Source organism: Labeo rohita, chromosome 23 (assembly GCF_022985175.1).
Source record: "Labeo rohita strain BAU-BD-2019 chromosome 23, IGBB_LRoh.1.0, whole genome shotgun sequence".
Taxonomy (NCBI): domain Eukaryota; kingdom Metazoa; phylum Chordata; class Actinopteri; order Cypriniformes; family Cyprinidae; genus Labeo; species Labeo rohita.
Genome location: NC_066891.1, coordinates 15,959,839 through 15,977,935, shown reverse-complemented (window position 1 = coordinate 15,977,935; position 18,097 = coordinate 15,959,839). Strand labels below are relative to the sequence as shown.

The 18,097-nt window shown below is 34.5% G+C and overlaps 1 protein-coding gene across 3 annotated transcripts; it reads left to right on the top strand.

The window, feature by feature from the left end:
• The first annotated feature begins 5,766 nt into the window (after nucleotides 1–5,766).
• Nucleotides 5,767–17,257, top strand: ttll10 (tubulin tyrosine ligase-like family, member 10). Of its 3 annotated transcripts, none has more exons than XM_051095828.1 (12): nucleotides 5,767–5,928; nucleotides 7,454–7,772; nucleotides 9,597–9,696; nucleotides 9,979–10,097; nucleotides 10,171–10,291; nucleotides 10,420–10,496; nucleotides 11,348–11,534; nucleotides 12,865–13,036; nucleotides 13,484–13,624; nucleotides 14,048–14,164; nucleotides 16,009–16,102; nucleotides 16,326–17,257. In XM_051095828.1, exons 2-12 carry the CDS (start codon nucleotides 7,484–7,486, stop codon nucleotides 17,033–17,035), a joined length of 2,127 nt encoding a protein of 708 aa, XP_050951785.1. In that variant the 5' UTR covers nucleotides 5,767–5,928; nucleotides 7,454–7,483; the 3' UTR covers nucleotides 17,036–17,257. The 3 variants fall into 3 exon arrangements, 2 of the variants coding, with proteins under 2 accessions (XP_050951785.1, XP_050951784.1); XR_007825478.1 differs by lacking the exon at nucleotides 5,767–5,928 and adding an exon at nucleotides 6,879–7,059 and having other exon boundaries at nucleotides 14,351–16,102; nucleotides 16,326–16,361; XM_051095827.1 differs by lacking the exon at nucleotides 5,767–5,928 and adding an exon at nucleotides 6,879–7,059.
• The last annotated feature ends 840 nt before the right edge of the window (nucleotides 17,258–18,097 follow it).

Below are 18,097 nucleotides of genomic sequence, written 5' to 3'. Positions count from 1 at the left end.
TAATGCCGTCCATTACATGCTAATCTCAACCCACCGAATGGTCCTCTTAAAAGAATAACTTCAGTGTCCCTGATAGAACGACAGAAAATATGTCATTTTCCTATCAACGTATGCAAATTAAGTTCCTGTCATGGTAACTTTTATCAAGAAACGTGTCGTTAGGATGCAAACCTGAGCTGTAACAGCTATAACAGTCTTCACATGTGTAGTTAATGGACTGTATTTTTATATGTATAGAAGTAGTTTTATAAGAAACTGTGAATCCTGCACTGGAAGACTGGTGTTTTGCAATTCTCTTCCATGTGTTATGAGTCAAAGTTTCTGCAATAAACCTGCAAGACAAGTAATTTGGCCTTGGCAAGAAAGACTTCTAGGACATGCGTTTGTATGTATATTTTATGTTTTTGCTCACTCTGTTTTGTTTCAATAAATTACATCATAATTCTGATATATACTGTAAAATGAGGCTATAGATGTAGGTTACTACAATATGCATATTAATACACAGTGTTAATCCAATTAAAAAGCATGGTCAGAAATGGGCGCGACAGAAGGATTTTTGTCACATGCTGATTACCCAACACTACGATCCTCCAGTGTTACTATGGTAACTAAATTCCACATGGCAAAAAGCCCACAGTGTTCACTTTCACTAGTTGCTTTCCAAGTAACTGCTGATTTGCAAATATGTGCACTGGAGCAACAAAAGTGTAAATAACGTCAACTGTAATGTGTTAAAGGTACAGAAATAACGCAAACGCTTCAGGCTTTAATCGAGTGTGTCTGAGACATTTCTTTCGATTGTATCAGGTCAGTCAGGCATGTTTTCAGCGGTCAGGTAAGGTGTATGTTAATGGCTGTCAGTAAATCTGGGTCTGGCTCTGCTGCTGGCCTGGTCATTGTGTTCATGTGACTCTTCGGTGGGTCGACCGGAATGCCTGGCCTCAGAGCAAAGCAAGATCCAGTTACATGTGAACAGAGCTCCTTTTTAACTACCTCAATTTGCCCTGTTCTGCCAGGACCTCATTGTGTTGCTGTGGAAAGCACACTGCCAATGAGGCCCCCGTCGTAGTGAGGTGCAAGGACAGCAGAACAATGATACGTCAAAGAGCTTTTTACCTTTATGCACCCATGTACTCAAATGCAAACTGCTGTGAATGCTCATATGAATGATTCATTTGAAGTTCAAATTGACACAATGGCTCAATAAAGTTCTGATACAAAACCAACACAATGGCCCTTTATTTGCCATTTGCCGTATCTCTGAAGGACTTTTAAATCTTTTTTGTCATTGTGTAAAGTAGTAGAACAGCAACTAAAAATAACTATGTTCAGGATTACAAAAGACTTTTTGTTCTTTTTCTGAATGTACATTTCTAATGTTTTGAAAAGGTATCTCATATGCCTAACAAGGCTGCATTTATTTGATGAAAAATACAGTTAAAACAGTAATACTATGAAATAGTATTACAATTTAAAACTGTTTTGCATTTGTGTGTGTATATATATATATATATATATATATATATATATAATATTATGTTTTTGCTGATTGTTTCCAGAGAACAGAGAATTTTATATATTTTCACAGTCAAATTTATTTTGTGATTAATTAGATTAATTAAACCGAAACATCATGTAAATTTTTAATCAACTGACAGCCCTAATATATATATATATATATACTTTTTTTTTTCTCTCTCTCTGGTGCTGTTTTGTGGTGTTGGTAAATTCACCACTTAATGTTGAGCTAAAATATGTTGTTGGAACTTGCATTACTGAGAATGTAATGAATAATAATGTTACCTAAAATTTTTTACAGCAAAAAGTAATTTACTACTGTAATATTATTACTTTTGTAATGTGTTACTCCCAACACTGCTGATTTAATGCTCAAGAAACATTTCTTAATATTAGCAATGTGGAAACAGTTGTGCAGTTTATGATTTTTGTGAAAACCATGAATAAATCATTTAAGTGATGATACTGGTGCTTTGATCAATTTAATGCATCTGTGTTAAATAAAATAATTTCTTTCAAATGTATTTGCGTGTGTGTACTTGTATTCTCTACGTTACAAGGACCAAATGTCCCCACAAGGATAACACCAGTAAATTTTGACCTTGTGGAGACATTTTTTAGGTCATAATGAAACAAGCTTTTGAAAGAGATTTGAAAATCTAAAAATGTCTTTAGTTTTGTGTGAGGGGTAGGGTAAGGGGATAGAAAACGCAGTGTACAGTATAAAAACCATTACGCCTATGAAATGTCCCAATGATAGGAATGTGTGTGTGAGAACACAAAATATTCTGTTAAAAAACTCATGAATATTGCACTGTGTTATGTCACCAGAATCTCAGGTATTCTAGTGTTAATGCAAATTTCCAGGTTAATCACATTTTTGTGAGAAGTCACATGGCTTCAGGGTGAGATCCTGTTTGAAATCCATAATTATAATTTAAAGTTAATAGCCGAGATACACCCAGACAGGCTCTTAAATGCTGCCAAGTGCTCAGTTGACTCATTCAATTAGAAACATCTCTTAGAAGTAGCAAAAGGTGTTTCCCAGGTGCTTTCCTATCATGCTAGTGTAAGTTACACTTGCAATGCCATTATTTCATTAGCACAGCATGTTGTGAATCCATTAACATTCTTTGAAATTAAAAACTTAAGATAAACCATCTATGAGAATTAAAGTGAGTTTAATACATATGCAGAAGTTCAGGTGAAGACAGCAGGAGAGCCTGCCATCGCGTGACATCACAAAAGAATTCCACATTGCCGGAAACACAGCAGAGAATTCCAGCACTGGTCTGTGCTTGCTCAGATGTAGTCAAACTAGATTCCAACCAACAGAGGGTGAGGTTAACCTAGGATTGCTAATGAAGTGGAACGGGCTGTCAAGATGAACACGTGTTTAAACGGCTGTGACATAGCTTAAGGCTGGATAAGTAATAGTCATACTGATAGGGAACTCCCCGATTAGTTTGCAGAGGGTTTTTATCACAACTCCTAACCACATATTCTTGATTAGAAGATCATTTTATATTTAGCCATAGCAAACACCATAAGAAAAGCCTTAGTGATAATTATAAGGGTTTTATTTTGACTTTATTTTTACTTGAGCAGTTTGTTATTTCAGGCTGCTGGAGATTAAATCTCAATCTTAGTCCTGTGCTTTTTAAGATTACATTTTTAAACAGGCCTTGCTTTCCTTATTTCATTAATGCTCCTCCCTTGTACAAAATAACAATGTCACCACTCATTTACCAAACTAGTACACCAGTTAATCAAGTTCTGAGAAACAAGTAATTGTTGGCATAGTATTATGACAATAAGATGACATCACTCTTTCACCGACTGTTAAGGGCATAAAAATGCATTGTTTCTCTCATTCACTCCTACACACTCCATCGTGACTCAAAGTTACAGCAAGTTTTAGGGGGGAAATAAATTAAAAAGCACACATTGGTTTACTGTATGTTCGTAAATATTCAGTACTTCCTGGTTGATGACAGTGACGAGGATAGGTCCAAAAACCAATATGCAGTCTCTCTCTCTCACACACAAACACACACACACGCACATAGTCATAAGCAGATGGTGAGCCAGGGGAGTTACATGGCTGTAAAACAAACCTGTTTTCTTTGTCCACCTACACAGCACTCTGTACACAGCGTCTATCAGATTGCAGCCTACTGGCAAGGTGTGGCTGAAACCAGCAATGTGCTAACATACATAACTACAAGCCATATCTGACGACATGAAGCTGCTGCATTAAGAGCTTGTGGCCACAAGTAAAAGACAATTGAAAACATAGTCACGTGATACAATATGCAATGTTTTTTCCTTTACTTTATACAATTATTAATATTAGGAAATGAATTAAAATGAAAAAAATAACTATTTTATTTATTGACCTTCATAAGGTCCTAGAATAGCCTAGAAAGGTTTGTGCAGGCAAACGCCACTCACATTTAAATGGGTGGTGTAGAATCCGTTCTCTCCCGCCATGAATTCTTAATCACCCTAGATTAAAGACGAAACTATTGCGATTGTGTGGAAGCCTGTTTAAGGGGGGAAAATATGTCAAATGAGTGTCAGGAGTGGGATTACAGTTAACTGCCACTGGTGTCTGGGTGTGTCTTCCAAAGTCAGTTGTTATAAAGAGCAGTAATTTTCACACTTTCTGGGAGACACCCTGAAATTTAGGATATGTGGGAAATAAATAGCGCCTCTGGATATAAAACATGTAGAAATCTTTATCTGCTTTCACAGGATCTAAATGCTGTAAATGCGTCATGGTTAATATCTCCATCCCTGCTGCAAAATGTGGAAATTAAAATCTATTTTAACCTGGAATTAACTAAAGTTTTAGAATTTTGAAACAATTTAAACGACAGGTTGCACTATTTCCAGATTGTTCACTACACGTTTGTTGTGGCCTGAAAAAATCATGAAACGATATATTGTGATCCTATGAAAGCCCATTTCTGCCACTGAATAAAAAAATAAAAAAGGTAATTGTGACTTTTATCTCAGAATTCTGACTTTTTTCTCGCAATTGCTAGTTTGCAAGAACTTTTTTTTTTTCAGAATTGCGAGACATAAATTCACAATTCTGACTTTTTTCTTAGATTTTTCTCGGAATTGTGTTTTTTCAATTCTGACTTCATTTCCCAGAACTCCCAGAAAACAAAACAAACAAACAAAAAAACAAGACAAGGCAAAAATTATAATGACTCCAAGCTTTTGAATGGTATAGCGTACAATGTTAGAAAAGCTTTTTATTTCAGATCATTTACCTTTGATCACAGGAATAAATTACATTTTTAAATATATTCACATAGAAAGCAGTTATTTTAAATAGCAAAAATATTTCTCAATATTACTGCTTTTGCTGTATTTTAGATCAAATAAATGCAGGCTTGCTGAGAAGAGAATTCTTTAAAGCACATAAAAACTTTTGACTGGTAGTGTATAATACTTCTGTTTAATAATTTATATAAATACAATTGCCATTATATTTAATATACTGTAGTATTGGTAGCATTGATACATTTTAAAGCTAAAATGTATCATGTAAAATGTAAATTTTTTTTTCTTAGATTTTTCTCAGATTCTCACCATTTTTATCTTGTGATTCTGAGAAAAAAAAAGTCAGATTTGAGAGTTTATATTTCGCAATTTTGACTTCATTTCCCAGAATTGCGAGTTTATATCATGCAATTGTGGCTTAAACTCGCAATTGCAAGTTTATATTTCACAATTATGCGAAGAAAAAATCTAAATTGTGAGATTAAAAGTCGCAATAACCTTTTTTTTTATTATTCAGTGGCAGAAATAAGCTTCCGTAGAATAACTATAGAAATCTTGAAAAATTAAAATAAATAAGAATAATAAATCAATCATGCTATCAAATTATTATTTTTTTCTTTTTTGATGAATCACACCATAGCATACAAAAGGACCAATTACACTAAACAGAAAAGACTAAAATGTTATCCGTGTTTAGTTTAGCACAGTGTCAGAGTAAGAGAATTTATGGAAATAAGTATATGTTTTAACTCCAAACTTAAGTAATACCAATGATCAAATGTGTGAAATAAGTTGCTTCTATGAACTGATTCTTATTTAACAGTATTCTATACATTGATAAAGGCTATTTTGATTAGCATTACAATAGCATTACCATATGAAAATACCTGAGATGGCTTCAAGAAAACAGATAATCCATATACTGTTATAATCGTGTGATGATTCTCATCATGTTTCACCGTACAAAACATTTCTTTCTGTATTTTATTCAGCTACAGCTTCATCTGGATGTCTTTGTCCATATAAGGGATTTCCTGGAAAGTCAAGGGCTCTGAATACTCCTATGATTCTTTGTTGGATTTTCTGCGCGAGGGCGCCCTCCGGTGTCAAGTATGAATTAAACAAATCACAAAATGGCGCTGGCGTTGGATTTTTATGTCATATTATTGTATGTGTATTATTAATTTTCAGTTATGGCCAATACCAGTGTATTCCAACACCCCTAGTTAACATATTATCGTCAATAATAGTATATATCCGACATCCGTATTTCAGGTCACTGTAAATTTGTGACGCCGACTGTAAGATGAATGTACAATAGTGAAAATATGCTTCTAATATAAAAACTATTAAAGGTTATATCATTATAGTATAGACATAACTATGTGCAACAACAGATCAAATACTTGTTTTTAGGAGTCTCATGCAACACAATATTGTTAACACAATTAGAATGTGAATATGAATGTTGTTTAGCGTCTGTTTTATTAGATTAATTGCATAGAGACAGGTGTGTTTGGGTTTGATATTTATTGAGGGTTAGTTCTTTGTTTGATGTTTTACCTTTGCGCTTTGCTCACGGCAACACAATCCTGAAAAGCACAAAGAGGCCTTTATGCGAGCCAAGAAATTAAACCTACTGACTAAGAATTTTGTAATAGGACATTCATCCATTTTGAAATTAGGATATTTGATTGTATAGATTACAGTTTAAGAATAACAGAACCAGTATGGATTGAGTGTGTTTTGTTTTAACCAACAATAGATCTAATTTCCCCATGGCTAATATGTTTTTACACCTAATTGAACACAATAGCCTAAGAGAGATGAAACAAGTGGCATCAGTGCACACAATTCACTGTGCTTGAAAATGCCTTCTCACATTACTGTAATGCCAAAACAGTGATATGCAGGACAATTAATAATGAATGGTGTTAGGTTGGAAACACTGGGAATCATTTCCTGGAGTGATTCTTTTGTTCTGAGATTCTAGCCTCCAGTAGTAGCTGTTGCTAAGACACCCATTTCCTAGGTAACAAGTAGTTGTTTACATTGGCCTGGCTAGTTTGGTCAGCGCTGAGTTAGCATGCTCCAAAAGTTTTTTAAGTACATAGACTGAATAAACAATGTTAAACTGCAATATCATACAAACACGACAAGTTTAGTTGTTCCCAGAGGAGACAGGAACTTTCAAAAAGAGGAACGGAAGAATAAACACATTTTGCGATCAACAAAATCAGTGTAAGTTTACTAAAATTTGTATTTACTATACTGAAAGTAGCTGCTAAGCTAATACATCATTTTACCTTGTTTAAATAGCATCTAACTAATTAACTAATGTGTCCTAGAACTACTTTATGTTTTTAATTGTGCATTTTTAAACTGTATTAATTAAAACCTAAATCCTTTCACCATAATATCAACATTTTATTTTGCTAAAATGAGTGTTAGAGCTTTTGATACAGTTTCAAGGTTATTTTCTCAAGCAGCTCCTCTGTTTATTGCAGTGGCGACTATAAATACCAAGCTGAAACGTAGCCATGCATATCTGATGTTGCTTTTTTTCTGGATCACTGGCTTTCCGGAGGTCAGTCGGGCAGTGCTGGTGGAAAATCCTTTTTTTTTCCCTCTGTAGTTTAGGGCTGGTTGGAGGGGAGTGACTGTGATGTCATGTGAGAGCTGGGTTGAGCCCCGTCAGCACGGAGGAGAGCCAGGTGCTGGACAGAGACAGGACACACAGCATGTCCGTGGACACTCACAGCAGACGATGGGTGACCAGGGCCAAACAGATGAGGCAGAGAAGGGCAGGCCGCTGAATGATGGGGTCGAGGTTGTGGTGCTACAACATGATAATGAAGCTGAAATGCAGAAGGAGACAAATAAGGAGACACGGAGGAGGAGGCGGGTCACTCAGAAGATACACCGAGTAAAACATATGGACGGAGCCCTGCCAGGTGTGTAAGAGTGTTTGTGTGGTTGTGGATGAGGAGACACTCATGGCTTCTGTACTGTAGTTTAATAGTCAATGCACTTTTAGCTTGAGAGATGAGAGCATGATAAATATAAAGCAATGAGAAAATGCTGTCTATTTATTATGGCATACAGTAAGTAGTGTTTGACTGATCTCAACATGCCTGCCCCCATGAGGCAAACTGTAATACAGTATGTATTAGGTTACTGATTTGACTGAATATATTTTAAAAGAATTGTTCAACCAAAAAAGACAGTTCTGTCATTAATTACTCACCCTCATGTTATTCCAAACCTGTAAGACCTTTGTTAATGTTCACACAATTTAAGATATTTTTGATGAAATCTGAGAGCTTTCTGACCCTGCATAGACAGCTATGCAACTGACACATTCAAGGCCCAGAAAGATAGTAAGAACACCGTTAAAATAGTCCATGTGACATCAGTGGTTAAAACGTAATGTTATGAAACTACGAGAATAATTTTTGTGTGCAAAGAAAACACAAATAACAACTTTATTCAACAATTTCTTCTTTTCTATCTCAGTCTTCGATGCGAGAGAGTACCACAGTGCATCCGTCAAGAACTGACACGGAAGAGAAGAAATAGTTGAATGAAGTTATTTTTGTTTTGTTTGCTTACAAAAATTATTCTTGTAGCTTCATAAAATTACGGTTGAACCACTGATGTCACATGGACTATTTTATTGATGTTCTTACTACCTTTCTGCACCTACGTGATAATTGCATTGGGAAGCTAAAAATGTACACTACCAGTCAAAAGTTTTTGAACAGTAATGTTTTTTTAAAGAAGTCTCTTCTGCTCACCAAGTCTGCATTTGTTTCAAAGTACAGAAAAACCGTAACATTTTAAAATATTTTTTTACTATTTAAAATAACCGATTTCTATTTGAATATATTTTAAAATGTAATTTAATCCTGTGATTTGCAAGCTTTTAGCATCATTACTCCAGTCACATGATCCTTCAAAAATCATTCTAATGTGCTGCTCAAAAAACATTTATTATTATTATTGTTATTGAGTACAGCTGAGTAGATTGTTCAGAAGAACAGCAATTATCTGAAATAGAGAACTTTTGTAACACTATAAATGTCTTTATCATCACTTTTGATCAGTTTAAAACATCCTTGCTAAATAAAAGTATTAATTTCTATAATTTATTTCCCTCCAAAACTAAAACTATAATAAATTATATGTAAAAAATGTATTCAAATAGAAAGCAATTATTTTAAATAGTAAAAATATTTCACAATATTACTACTTTTGCTGTATTTTGGATCAAATAAATGCAGGCTTGATGAGAAGAAAAGAATTCTTTAAAGAAAAAACATTAAAAATCTTACTGTTCAAAAACTTTTGACTGGTAGTGTTTAACACTTCTGTTTAATAATTTATATATGTACAATTAATAACTTTCTATACTGTAGTATTGGTAGCATTGATGCATTTTAAAGCTAAAATGCCACAGTAATTGTAGAAAGACTTATTTAATCAGAATTGACTGTACTGGCTCAGTTCCAGTAAACAACCCAGACAACATGATACAGGGATAAGTCTAGTCAGGCGTGCACTCACGGGTCAGGAAGAGGAGGTGAGATTAATTAAACACCTTTTTGGATCAGGTGTCTCCCACTACTGCAACTCTAATCCGCCCCAGCCAACACACATTACGTCATTCACAATTTTTACAAGGATCTTTACCAGTTTACCAATTTTGGTCTCTAGATATAATGTAAAATGTAGTTTATGTGAGGTTTGCTTTGTATTTTTTGTGTGTGCGTTATCAGTGAGTGTCTCATTTGTTGAGAGGGACAGAGACAAGCGGTCTGAAGATTCAAGGGGCCCTGGACCCTTCTTCTACTTTGGGGGGAACAATGGGGCCTCCATGTGAGTGAAAAAAACCTTTGTCTTTGAGTGATGTTTCCATGTCGTTTTAATGCATATGATTTGTCATGTGTTATACATTATTTTTAGAAATTATGCAGCTTAACTTAATGAATTGTGGACACGCTGCAGTTTTGGTGTTTGTCTTGGTCTTTCTTTGGCCTTTAGTCTGCGATTGGATGAATAAAGAAATATTACAATATACCACTTTTTGATCATTTATCAAACCATTTTTTAAAACCTTTCAAACATGACCCAGATATCTTGGTGTGATCTGATATTTAGAGTTGTATCATATTGTGAGAGTCGAGGCTGGCAGCGCATATATGACAAGACCAGGACGGACTACAAGCTGAAGTGGTGTGAAACTAAATCACCTGCTGCCTACTACAGCTTCAAAGCAGGTGATCTGTTTTGTTATGTCACGTTCACAGAAATCATGAAAAAGCATTCTACCCTCTGTTTATTTATACACAGGTGGGCAGTTGATTTACCAGATACCCAATAATAAGGTCCTGACCACTAAGATAGGCCTTCTGAACAGCCTACGGGAGTATGACAGAGTCAGCAGCAAGGTCAACTATGGACGTGGAAACAGGTTATAAATGGAAATACTTTTTCATAGTACTAGAGTAACATAACAAAATGTGTAGCCACTGTAATATTCTTCTCCTTCTTTTTCTATTTTTATTTAATCTATATACAACATCTATTTACATGCTGCAGGAGGATGAGGCTGGAGGATTTTTTTCCTGTCACTTTTCGTATGGATATGAAAGACGAGAGAGAGGCTTTCTTTAATGGTACGGCTACATTTTAAATACGGCTGGATACAGTAGAAAAAGACATACTGTTGAAACCATTTAAAAGTTTGTGGTCCTTAAGATTTTTTAAAAGATTTTAACAGTGGCCTCTTAGTGTCTTATACTCACCAAGGCTACATTTATTTGTTCATTTACAATTTACAACAACACAATTTACAATTTAAAACAACTGTTTTCTATTTTTATTCATTTTATATTTTAAACAATCTAGTGGCAAAGCTGCATTTTCCCCAGGATTAAGTTTTTATTTAAAATAGGAGTATTTTATTAGTATAAGTATGAATTTGTAAATATATACACTACTGTTCTAAGGTTTGGGATCAGTAAAATTTGTAATGGTTTTTAAAGAGGTGTCTTATGTTCAAAATTGTGCATTTATTCTGAACAGCATTTTTTGTAAAAAATGATCAGTCAGTATGTTTTTTTTTTTTTTTCTTTTCTTTTTTTTTTTTGCACTTTTTTAAAATGATAGTAAAGACTTATATTGTTACAAAAGATTTATATTTTGAATAAATGCTGTTACTTATTTTTAATAATGCTGAAATTTTAGCTTTACCAGCACAGGAATTAATTATATTTTAAAGTATATTAAAATAGAAAACTGCTATTTTAATTTGAAATAATATTACACAGTATTGCTGTTTTACTGTATTTTTAATTAAATAAAAACAGCCTTGATGAGGATAAGAGACTTCTTTAAAAAAAATCTTGCTTATCCCAAACTTTTGAACGGTAGTGCATATATATATATGTAAATTCCCAACTTTGGAAAAACTTTGGAAAAAAGACACTACTGCATCTAATGAATGCAAAATTGATGTGGCCTTCAGGAATATGCAATGATAAATTCAGCATGTGGATCTGCAAGCCCACAGGCCTTAACCAAGGCCGTGGTATTTTTCTACTGCGGACACCAGAAGACATCACAGCATTCAGAGAACGACTGCAGAACACAATGGAGCAGCAGTCCAACAGGAAGTCACCTTTCAATTTGCCACAAGCTCGGATTGTTCAACAGTGAGTAAAGCTGACAATTTTAAAAGGTCACATGCTCTAATTATATGTAATCATGCTGTGAATCATGGCTTCAGTGTCCTACAATCCTCCCAACCCTACAGGCATCAATCAAACAGATCCTGATGTCTACATTCTGAACTTTTCATTCAAAAATCAGTCAGCATCACAAAATACAGTAGCTGTGCCACAGAATAGGCTAACAAGCATCTTCTACTCTGCAGGGAGGTAGTAATCAGATCATGGGTTAGTTTCTGACATGCTAGCTAGATTTTTCTTTTATTATTGAGGTTGTCAAGCAACTGTATGTCAAGCAAGCAAGTAAAGAGTGAACAGATTTTACACAACAATTAGAAAATAAATAAATACTAGTTGAACTAATATTAAGTAAACATCTATTAATATACAGTTGAGGTCAAAAGTTTACATACACCTTGTAGAATCTACAAAATGTCATTTTACCAAAATAAGCGGGATCATACAAAAGGCATGTTATTTTTTTATTTAATATGCAACTACTGCAGAAGGTTCAAACGCTCACTGATGCTTCAGAAGGAAACATGATGCATTTTTTGTTTAGTGATAGTTGTTCATAAGTCCGTTGTTTGTCCTGAACATTTAAACTGCCCACTGTTATTCAAAAAAAAATCCTTAAGGTCCCACAAACTCTTTGATTTTTCACCATTTTTGTGTATTTGAACCCTTTCCAGCAATGACCGTACTATTTGAGATCCATCTTTTCACACTGAGGACAACTGAGGGACTCATATGCAACTATTACAGAAAGTTCAAACGCTCACTGATGCTTCAGAAGGAAACACAATGCATTAAGAGCCGGGGGGTGAAAACTTTTGGAATTTAAAGATCAGGGTGAATTTAACTTATTTTGTCTAAAGTATCTTAGTATTTAAGTATCTTCTGTAGCTTCTGAAGAGCAGTACTAAATGGAAAAAAATATGATAATTAGGCAAAATAAGAAAAATGCTCACATCTTAATTCTGTTAAAAAGTTTACACTCCTGGCTCTTAATGCATCATTTTTTCTTCTGAAGCATCAGTGAGCATTTGAACCTTCTGTAATAATTGCATATGAATCCCTCAGCTGTCCTCAGTGTAAAAAGATGGATCTCAAAATTATACAGTCATTGTTGGAAAAGGTTCAAATACACAAAAATACTGAAAATTCAATGAATTTGTGGGACCTGAGGGATTTTTAATGAAGAACAGCGGGCAGTTCAAAGAAGGGACTCATTAATAATAATGATTTATTTAAAAAATAAATCATATTTAATTACTACAGATTTGTTTCTCTATGCTCTTCTGATTCTTTTAAGGTACATCCAGAAACCTTTGCTACTAAAAGGCAGGAAGTTTGACGTACGGTCATACTTTCTAATTGCTTGCACCTCACCATACATGGTGTTTTTTCGCCATGGTTACATCCGATTGACGTGTAACCTTTATGACCCAAACTCTGACAATATCACAGCCCACCTGACCAATCAAGTAAGTTAATGTATATTTTAAAGCTTAGTTCACCCAAAAATTTATATTCTGTCTTTAATTACTCACTCTCATGTCGTTCCAAACCCGTAAAACCTTTGTTCATCTTCAGAACACAAATTAAGATATTTCAGACCTTGCATAGACATATCATAACATAAAGGTTGAATCACTGATGTCACATGGACTATTTTAATGATGTCCTTACTACCTTTCTAGGCCTTGAACATTTCAGTTGCATTGTTGTCAATGCAGGGTCAGAAAGCTCTCAGATTTCATAAAAAATATTTCAATTTGTGTTCCAAAAAAGAATGGTCTTACAGGTTTGGAACGACATGAGGGTGAGTAATTAATGACAGAATTTTCATTTTTGGGTGAACTATCCCTTTAATAATAATTTGTATATTGCTTGTACTCAGCATGTAAGATACTACAATTTTTTTGTTTTAGTACATGCAGAAGAAAAATCCTCTCTACAGCCTGCTAAAAGAGGAAACTGTTTGGTCCATGGAGCACTTCAATACATACATTAACGAGACATACATGCTGTCAAAGGGTCTGCCTAAAGACTGGGCTCTGGGTCCTTTTGCAGTGAGTGATAATTATTCACAAATCAACAGAGCAGTATTCTCAAATCAGTTTAATAGGTCTATATAAGTTATTAACAGTAATAATTAACTGATAATATCTGTTAATCGAAGGAATTTAGTAGGAATGTCTATGTGTGTCTTTTAAAGTAATGACTGCATGTAGATTTATTCAAATTACTTGAAAGGATGCAGATGTACCGTTGTCATGGTAACAGTGGTTTTGGGAGTATATGAAATATTAAAAGGGAAGCTCATCAGATATATTGAGAAAGATGAAACGAATAGTAAAATAAAAATGTGCTAAATTAAGGCCAGCATTAAATTTTGAGAGACAAATATTAATTCTAAAACAAAGGAACAACATTTCAATTGAGTTTTCACTATTTATTACTGCATCTTAACCAAATGTTTTGTCATTCTGCAGAAAAGGATGCAACATATTATCATGCAGTGCTTTCAAGCTGTCAAAGCCAAGCTGGACTGCAAACTTGGTTACTTTGACCTAATTGGTTGTGACTTCTTGATTGATGAGGATTTCAAGGTGAGAAACGAAATAGTGTTTATGGGAGCTTCATGCGGAATGGAAATGTGTGTGTGCGAGTGTGTTTGAAGCCCGAAAGGCTTACAGAGTCAGACACAGCAGATTAGTTTTAGAATTATCCACTGAATGTGGTAAGACGCATTACAAATATAAAGTCTTTATTTATCTCCTCTGTAATCTCCTTAGTTTCTTCAAGACAATTATGATACAGTTTTCTAATGCCGGCGTGATTCTCTGCAAACATGACGTTCAGAGGCCAGTTGTCCCCTATGGAGCATCCTAAATTCAATCCCTGCCAAGCAGTTGCCTGGCAACCCGTGTACCGTCAGCGTAAACATGCCGTCCCCAGGCCAGGCACATTCTGGTCTCCAGGTTACCGGATCATTATGGATTCACACATAACAACCAACAACATTTACATTGTACAGCATGAACTCGATAATACTTGACACATAAAAGTATAACAGTATCTTGTGTCTTGCATTGGAAATATTCAGTACTTGACATGCTTTCTGCTTCACTGATATGTACAGGTGTTTCACACTCAGTCAGTGTCTAATAATGTTGTCATATATTTACACTGTCATCTCCACAGTGGTTAAAAAAATTTGTATGATGTACATATTTGTAATATAGGTAAAGTATCATTTTACTTGATTACTGTAAAATAAATAGAGCAGTTTGAGTAGGGTAAGACTGCCATCTACTGGCAGAAGTCTGCTGTAGTTTTTTTTTTCTTTTGGTACAAAGGTCATATAGTTCTGATTTGGTTTCTCTTTATTGCATTAGATCAAAGCATGGTTATTACTTATTGTATTGTATTGGATGCATGCTGATATTTACACATCACTACAAAATGATTTCATTACAGAAAACTGGTCACTTTAACAAAAAGGCCCATATTATCTTAATAGCCTGGGAAGTCACTTAAAGGGATAGTTCACCCCAAATTTGCAAAAACTGATAAACGTCATTTTCCAAAAAAATAAAAAATGAACTGAATGCAGTGAATTATTCTCCACGTATAGCGCGATCTGAACCACATTTTGTCTAAAAAGCCGGTATTGTTAATTGGCCACTTTCAAGGCATGGCAGTTTTACTGCAGAAGCTGATAAGCGCCATTCAGGGTTGCCAAGTTTTCACAACAAAACCTCAACTAACTTGATGGACCCCTGAAATCCCCTTCAGGGTGTAAAAGGAAAATAAAAGATGAAACTTTTTCAGGAACCTTGCAAAAGCAGCACGTTACAGTGGTGAGGGAAAACTGCGTGTAATCACAACCATGCAGTCTATGATCACAACAACAACAACGTTTCTCAGGTGTCTACACTGTCAGTTGATGAGACTGAAACATGAAATGTGGATTTATCTGCTTTTGCCAAAAAAACAAAACAAACAAACAAAAGCACTTTTGCTTTTGCTATAAAACTTTTAATATAAAAAAATACATACTGTCAATTAACTTTAACCTGTATTTAAGTTATTATTACTTAATCAAAACAACCTAACTACAGTTTGATTGATATTACTTGTAATGCACATTGCACAAAAAAAAAAAACAAAAAAAAACATTATTTCTGAAAATATGGAGTTATCTGTTTTTGCAAATAAACTCTTGGACCTGTTTTAACGATGTTCTTACAACCTTTCTGGGCCTTGAACTTGTCAGTTGCATTGCTGTCTGTGCAGGGACAGAAAGCTCTTGGATTTTATCAAAAATATCTTAATTTGTGTTCTGAAGATGGGTTTGGAATGACATGAGGGTGAGCAAGTAATGACAGAATTTTCATTTTTGGGTGAACTATCTCTTTAAATTGTGATGTGACATGCTTGTTTTGAACAGGTCTGGTTGCTCGAGATGAATTGTAACCCTGCACTGCATACTAACTGTGAAGTCCTGAAAAATGTGATACCACAGACAGTCACTGAGGCACTTGGTGAGTTTCGTTTCTGCATAAAATCAATTATGTACAAACAAATGTGTTTTAAATGTGATGCATCAACTGTGTGAAATGTGCAATTCTAAATGAGTTAAAAAAAAACCTTCTAGTTCTTTGAATAATGCATACGTGTACAAGCTGTGAAAACTGGTTCCTTGTAATCACACTTAATAAGATGAGGTGTGAAAACACTTGTGGATGTGACATCCTTTCATTTCAGACCTTGCTTTGGAAATCTTCAGTAAGTCTTGCTGTGGACTGAAACTGCTGCCACTAAACAGTCAAAGAGATTTTCTGTTGCTGTATAGTGGTGAGACTGTGGCCATAACCAAACAGAGACACAAAACCAGTGGTCCCTCCACCAACATTAACTCCAACAAAACTGTTGCCATTGCAACACAAACAGGGAAATCAACCAATAGGGCCAGCAGATATTCTGAAACTCAAGCTAAATGTTCCGTCCCGTCCACCGGCGTTCTCTCCTCCTCTGCTTTGTCTAATACCACCCCACCTTCACAGCAGCCTGTGGAGTTATCACTGAAACAACCTTCACCTTTATCCCAGAAGCCTCTGACATCCAAATCTCAAGAAACAAATCAGCCTCGACCACACCAGCTCAAACCTGTGCGCCCTCGTGTTGAGCTTCAACTTAGCAAGTGCACCTGGCAGCAACCTGCAGTGATATCCAACCTCAACATGCCTCCACAGCCTGTAAGAAGTGCAATCTGGTCATTGTCTACACCAGCCCTGAGCAAAGGCTCAAACTCCACACAAAGACTTGGAGCTCAAGGCCGCCAGACAGACAAAATGGAGCACATGAGCTGCAACCTAAAAACATCCAAGATTCATTTGGCAGAGCCATACTCCCTCCATACTGTGGGGACAGAAATGAAAGAGGCCAAAGAAAAGGAACAGGAAGGTGATGGATGACAAATAAGCTATAGTGTGATTGTTATTATAAGCTCATTTTCTCAGAATAATGAGAATTTGCTTCTGCTTATGACTAATGTTGTTCCTCAAAGTTTTTACTTTATATATATATATATATATATATATATATATATAGATAGATAGATATAGATAGATATATATATACATTTTATATATATATACATTTTTAATGTTTTTTTTTTAAAGAAGCCTTTTCTGATCATCAAGACTGCATTTATTTGATCAAAAATACAGAAAAAAACTGTAATATTTTGAAAATACTATTGCAATTTAAAATAGTGGTTTTCTGTTTTAATACACTTTAAAGTACAATTTATTCTTGTGATGCAAAGCTGAATTTTCAGCATTGTTACCCCTTCAGTGTCACATGATCTTTCAGAAATCATGCTATTATGTTGATTTATTATCACTGTTGAAAACACTTGTGCTTCTTAATATTTTGGAACCTGTGATACTTTTTTTTGGTATTCTTTGATAAATAAAAGGTTAAAAAGAACAGCATTTATTTAAAATAGTAATCTTTTCTAATAATATACACTACCGTCCAAATGTTTGGGGTCAGTAATTTTTTTTCTTTCTTTTTTTTTTTTTGAAAGAAATTAATACTTTTATTCAGCAAAAATTTGTTAAATTGATAAAAAGTGATAGTAAAGACTTATATTGTTAGACAAAGGTTTCTATTTGGAATAAATGCTGTTCTTTTTTTTACTTTTTATTCATCAAAAAATAATGACCAAAAAAAACAAAAAAAAAAAACAGGTTCCAACATTGATAATAACTCGGCATATTAGAATGATTTCTGAAGGATCATGTGACACTGAAGACTAGGGTAATGATGATGAAAATTCAGCTTTTCATCACAGAAATAAATTATATTTTAACGTATATTGAGATAGAAAACTGTTATTTTAAATTGCAATAATATTTCATAATATTACTTTTTTTTTTCTGTGTTTTTGATCAAATAAATGCAACTTTGATGAGCATTAGTGACTTCTTTTTCTTCAAAAAATTACTTATATATATACAGTTAATAACATG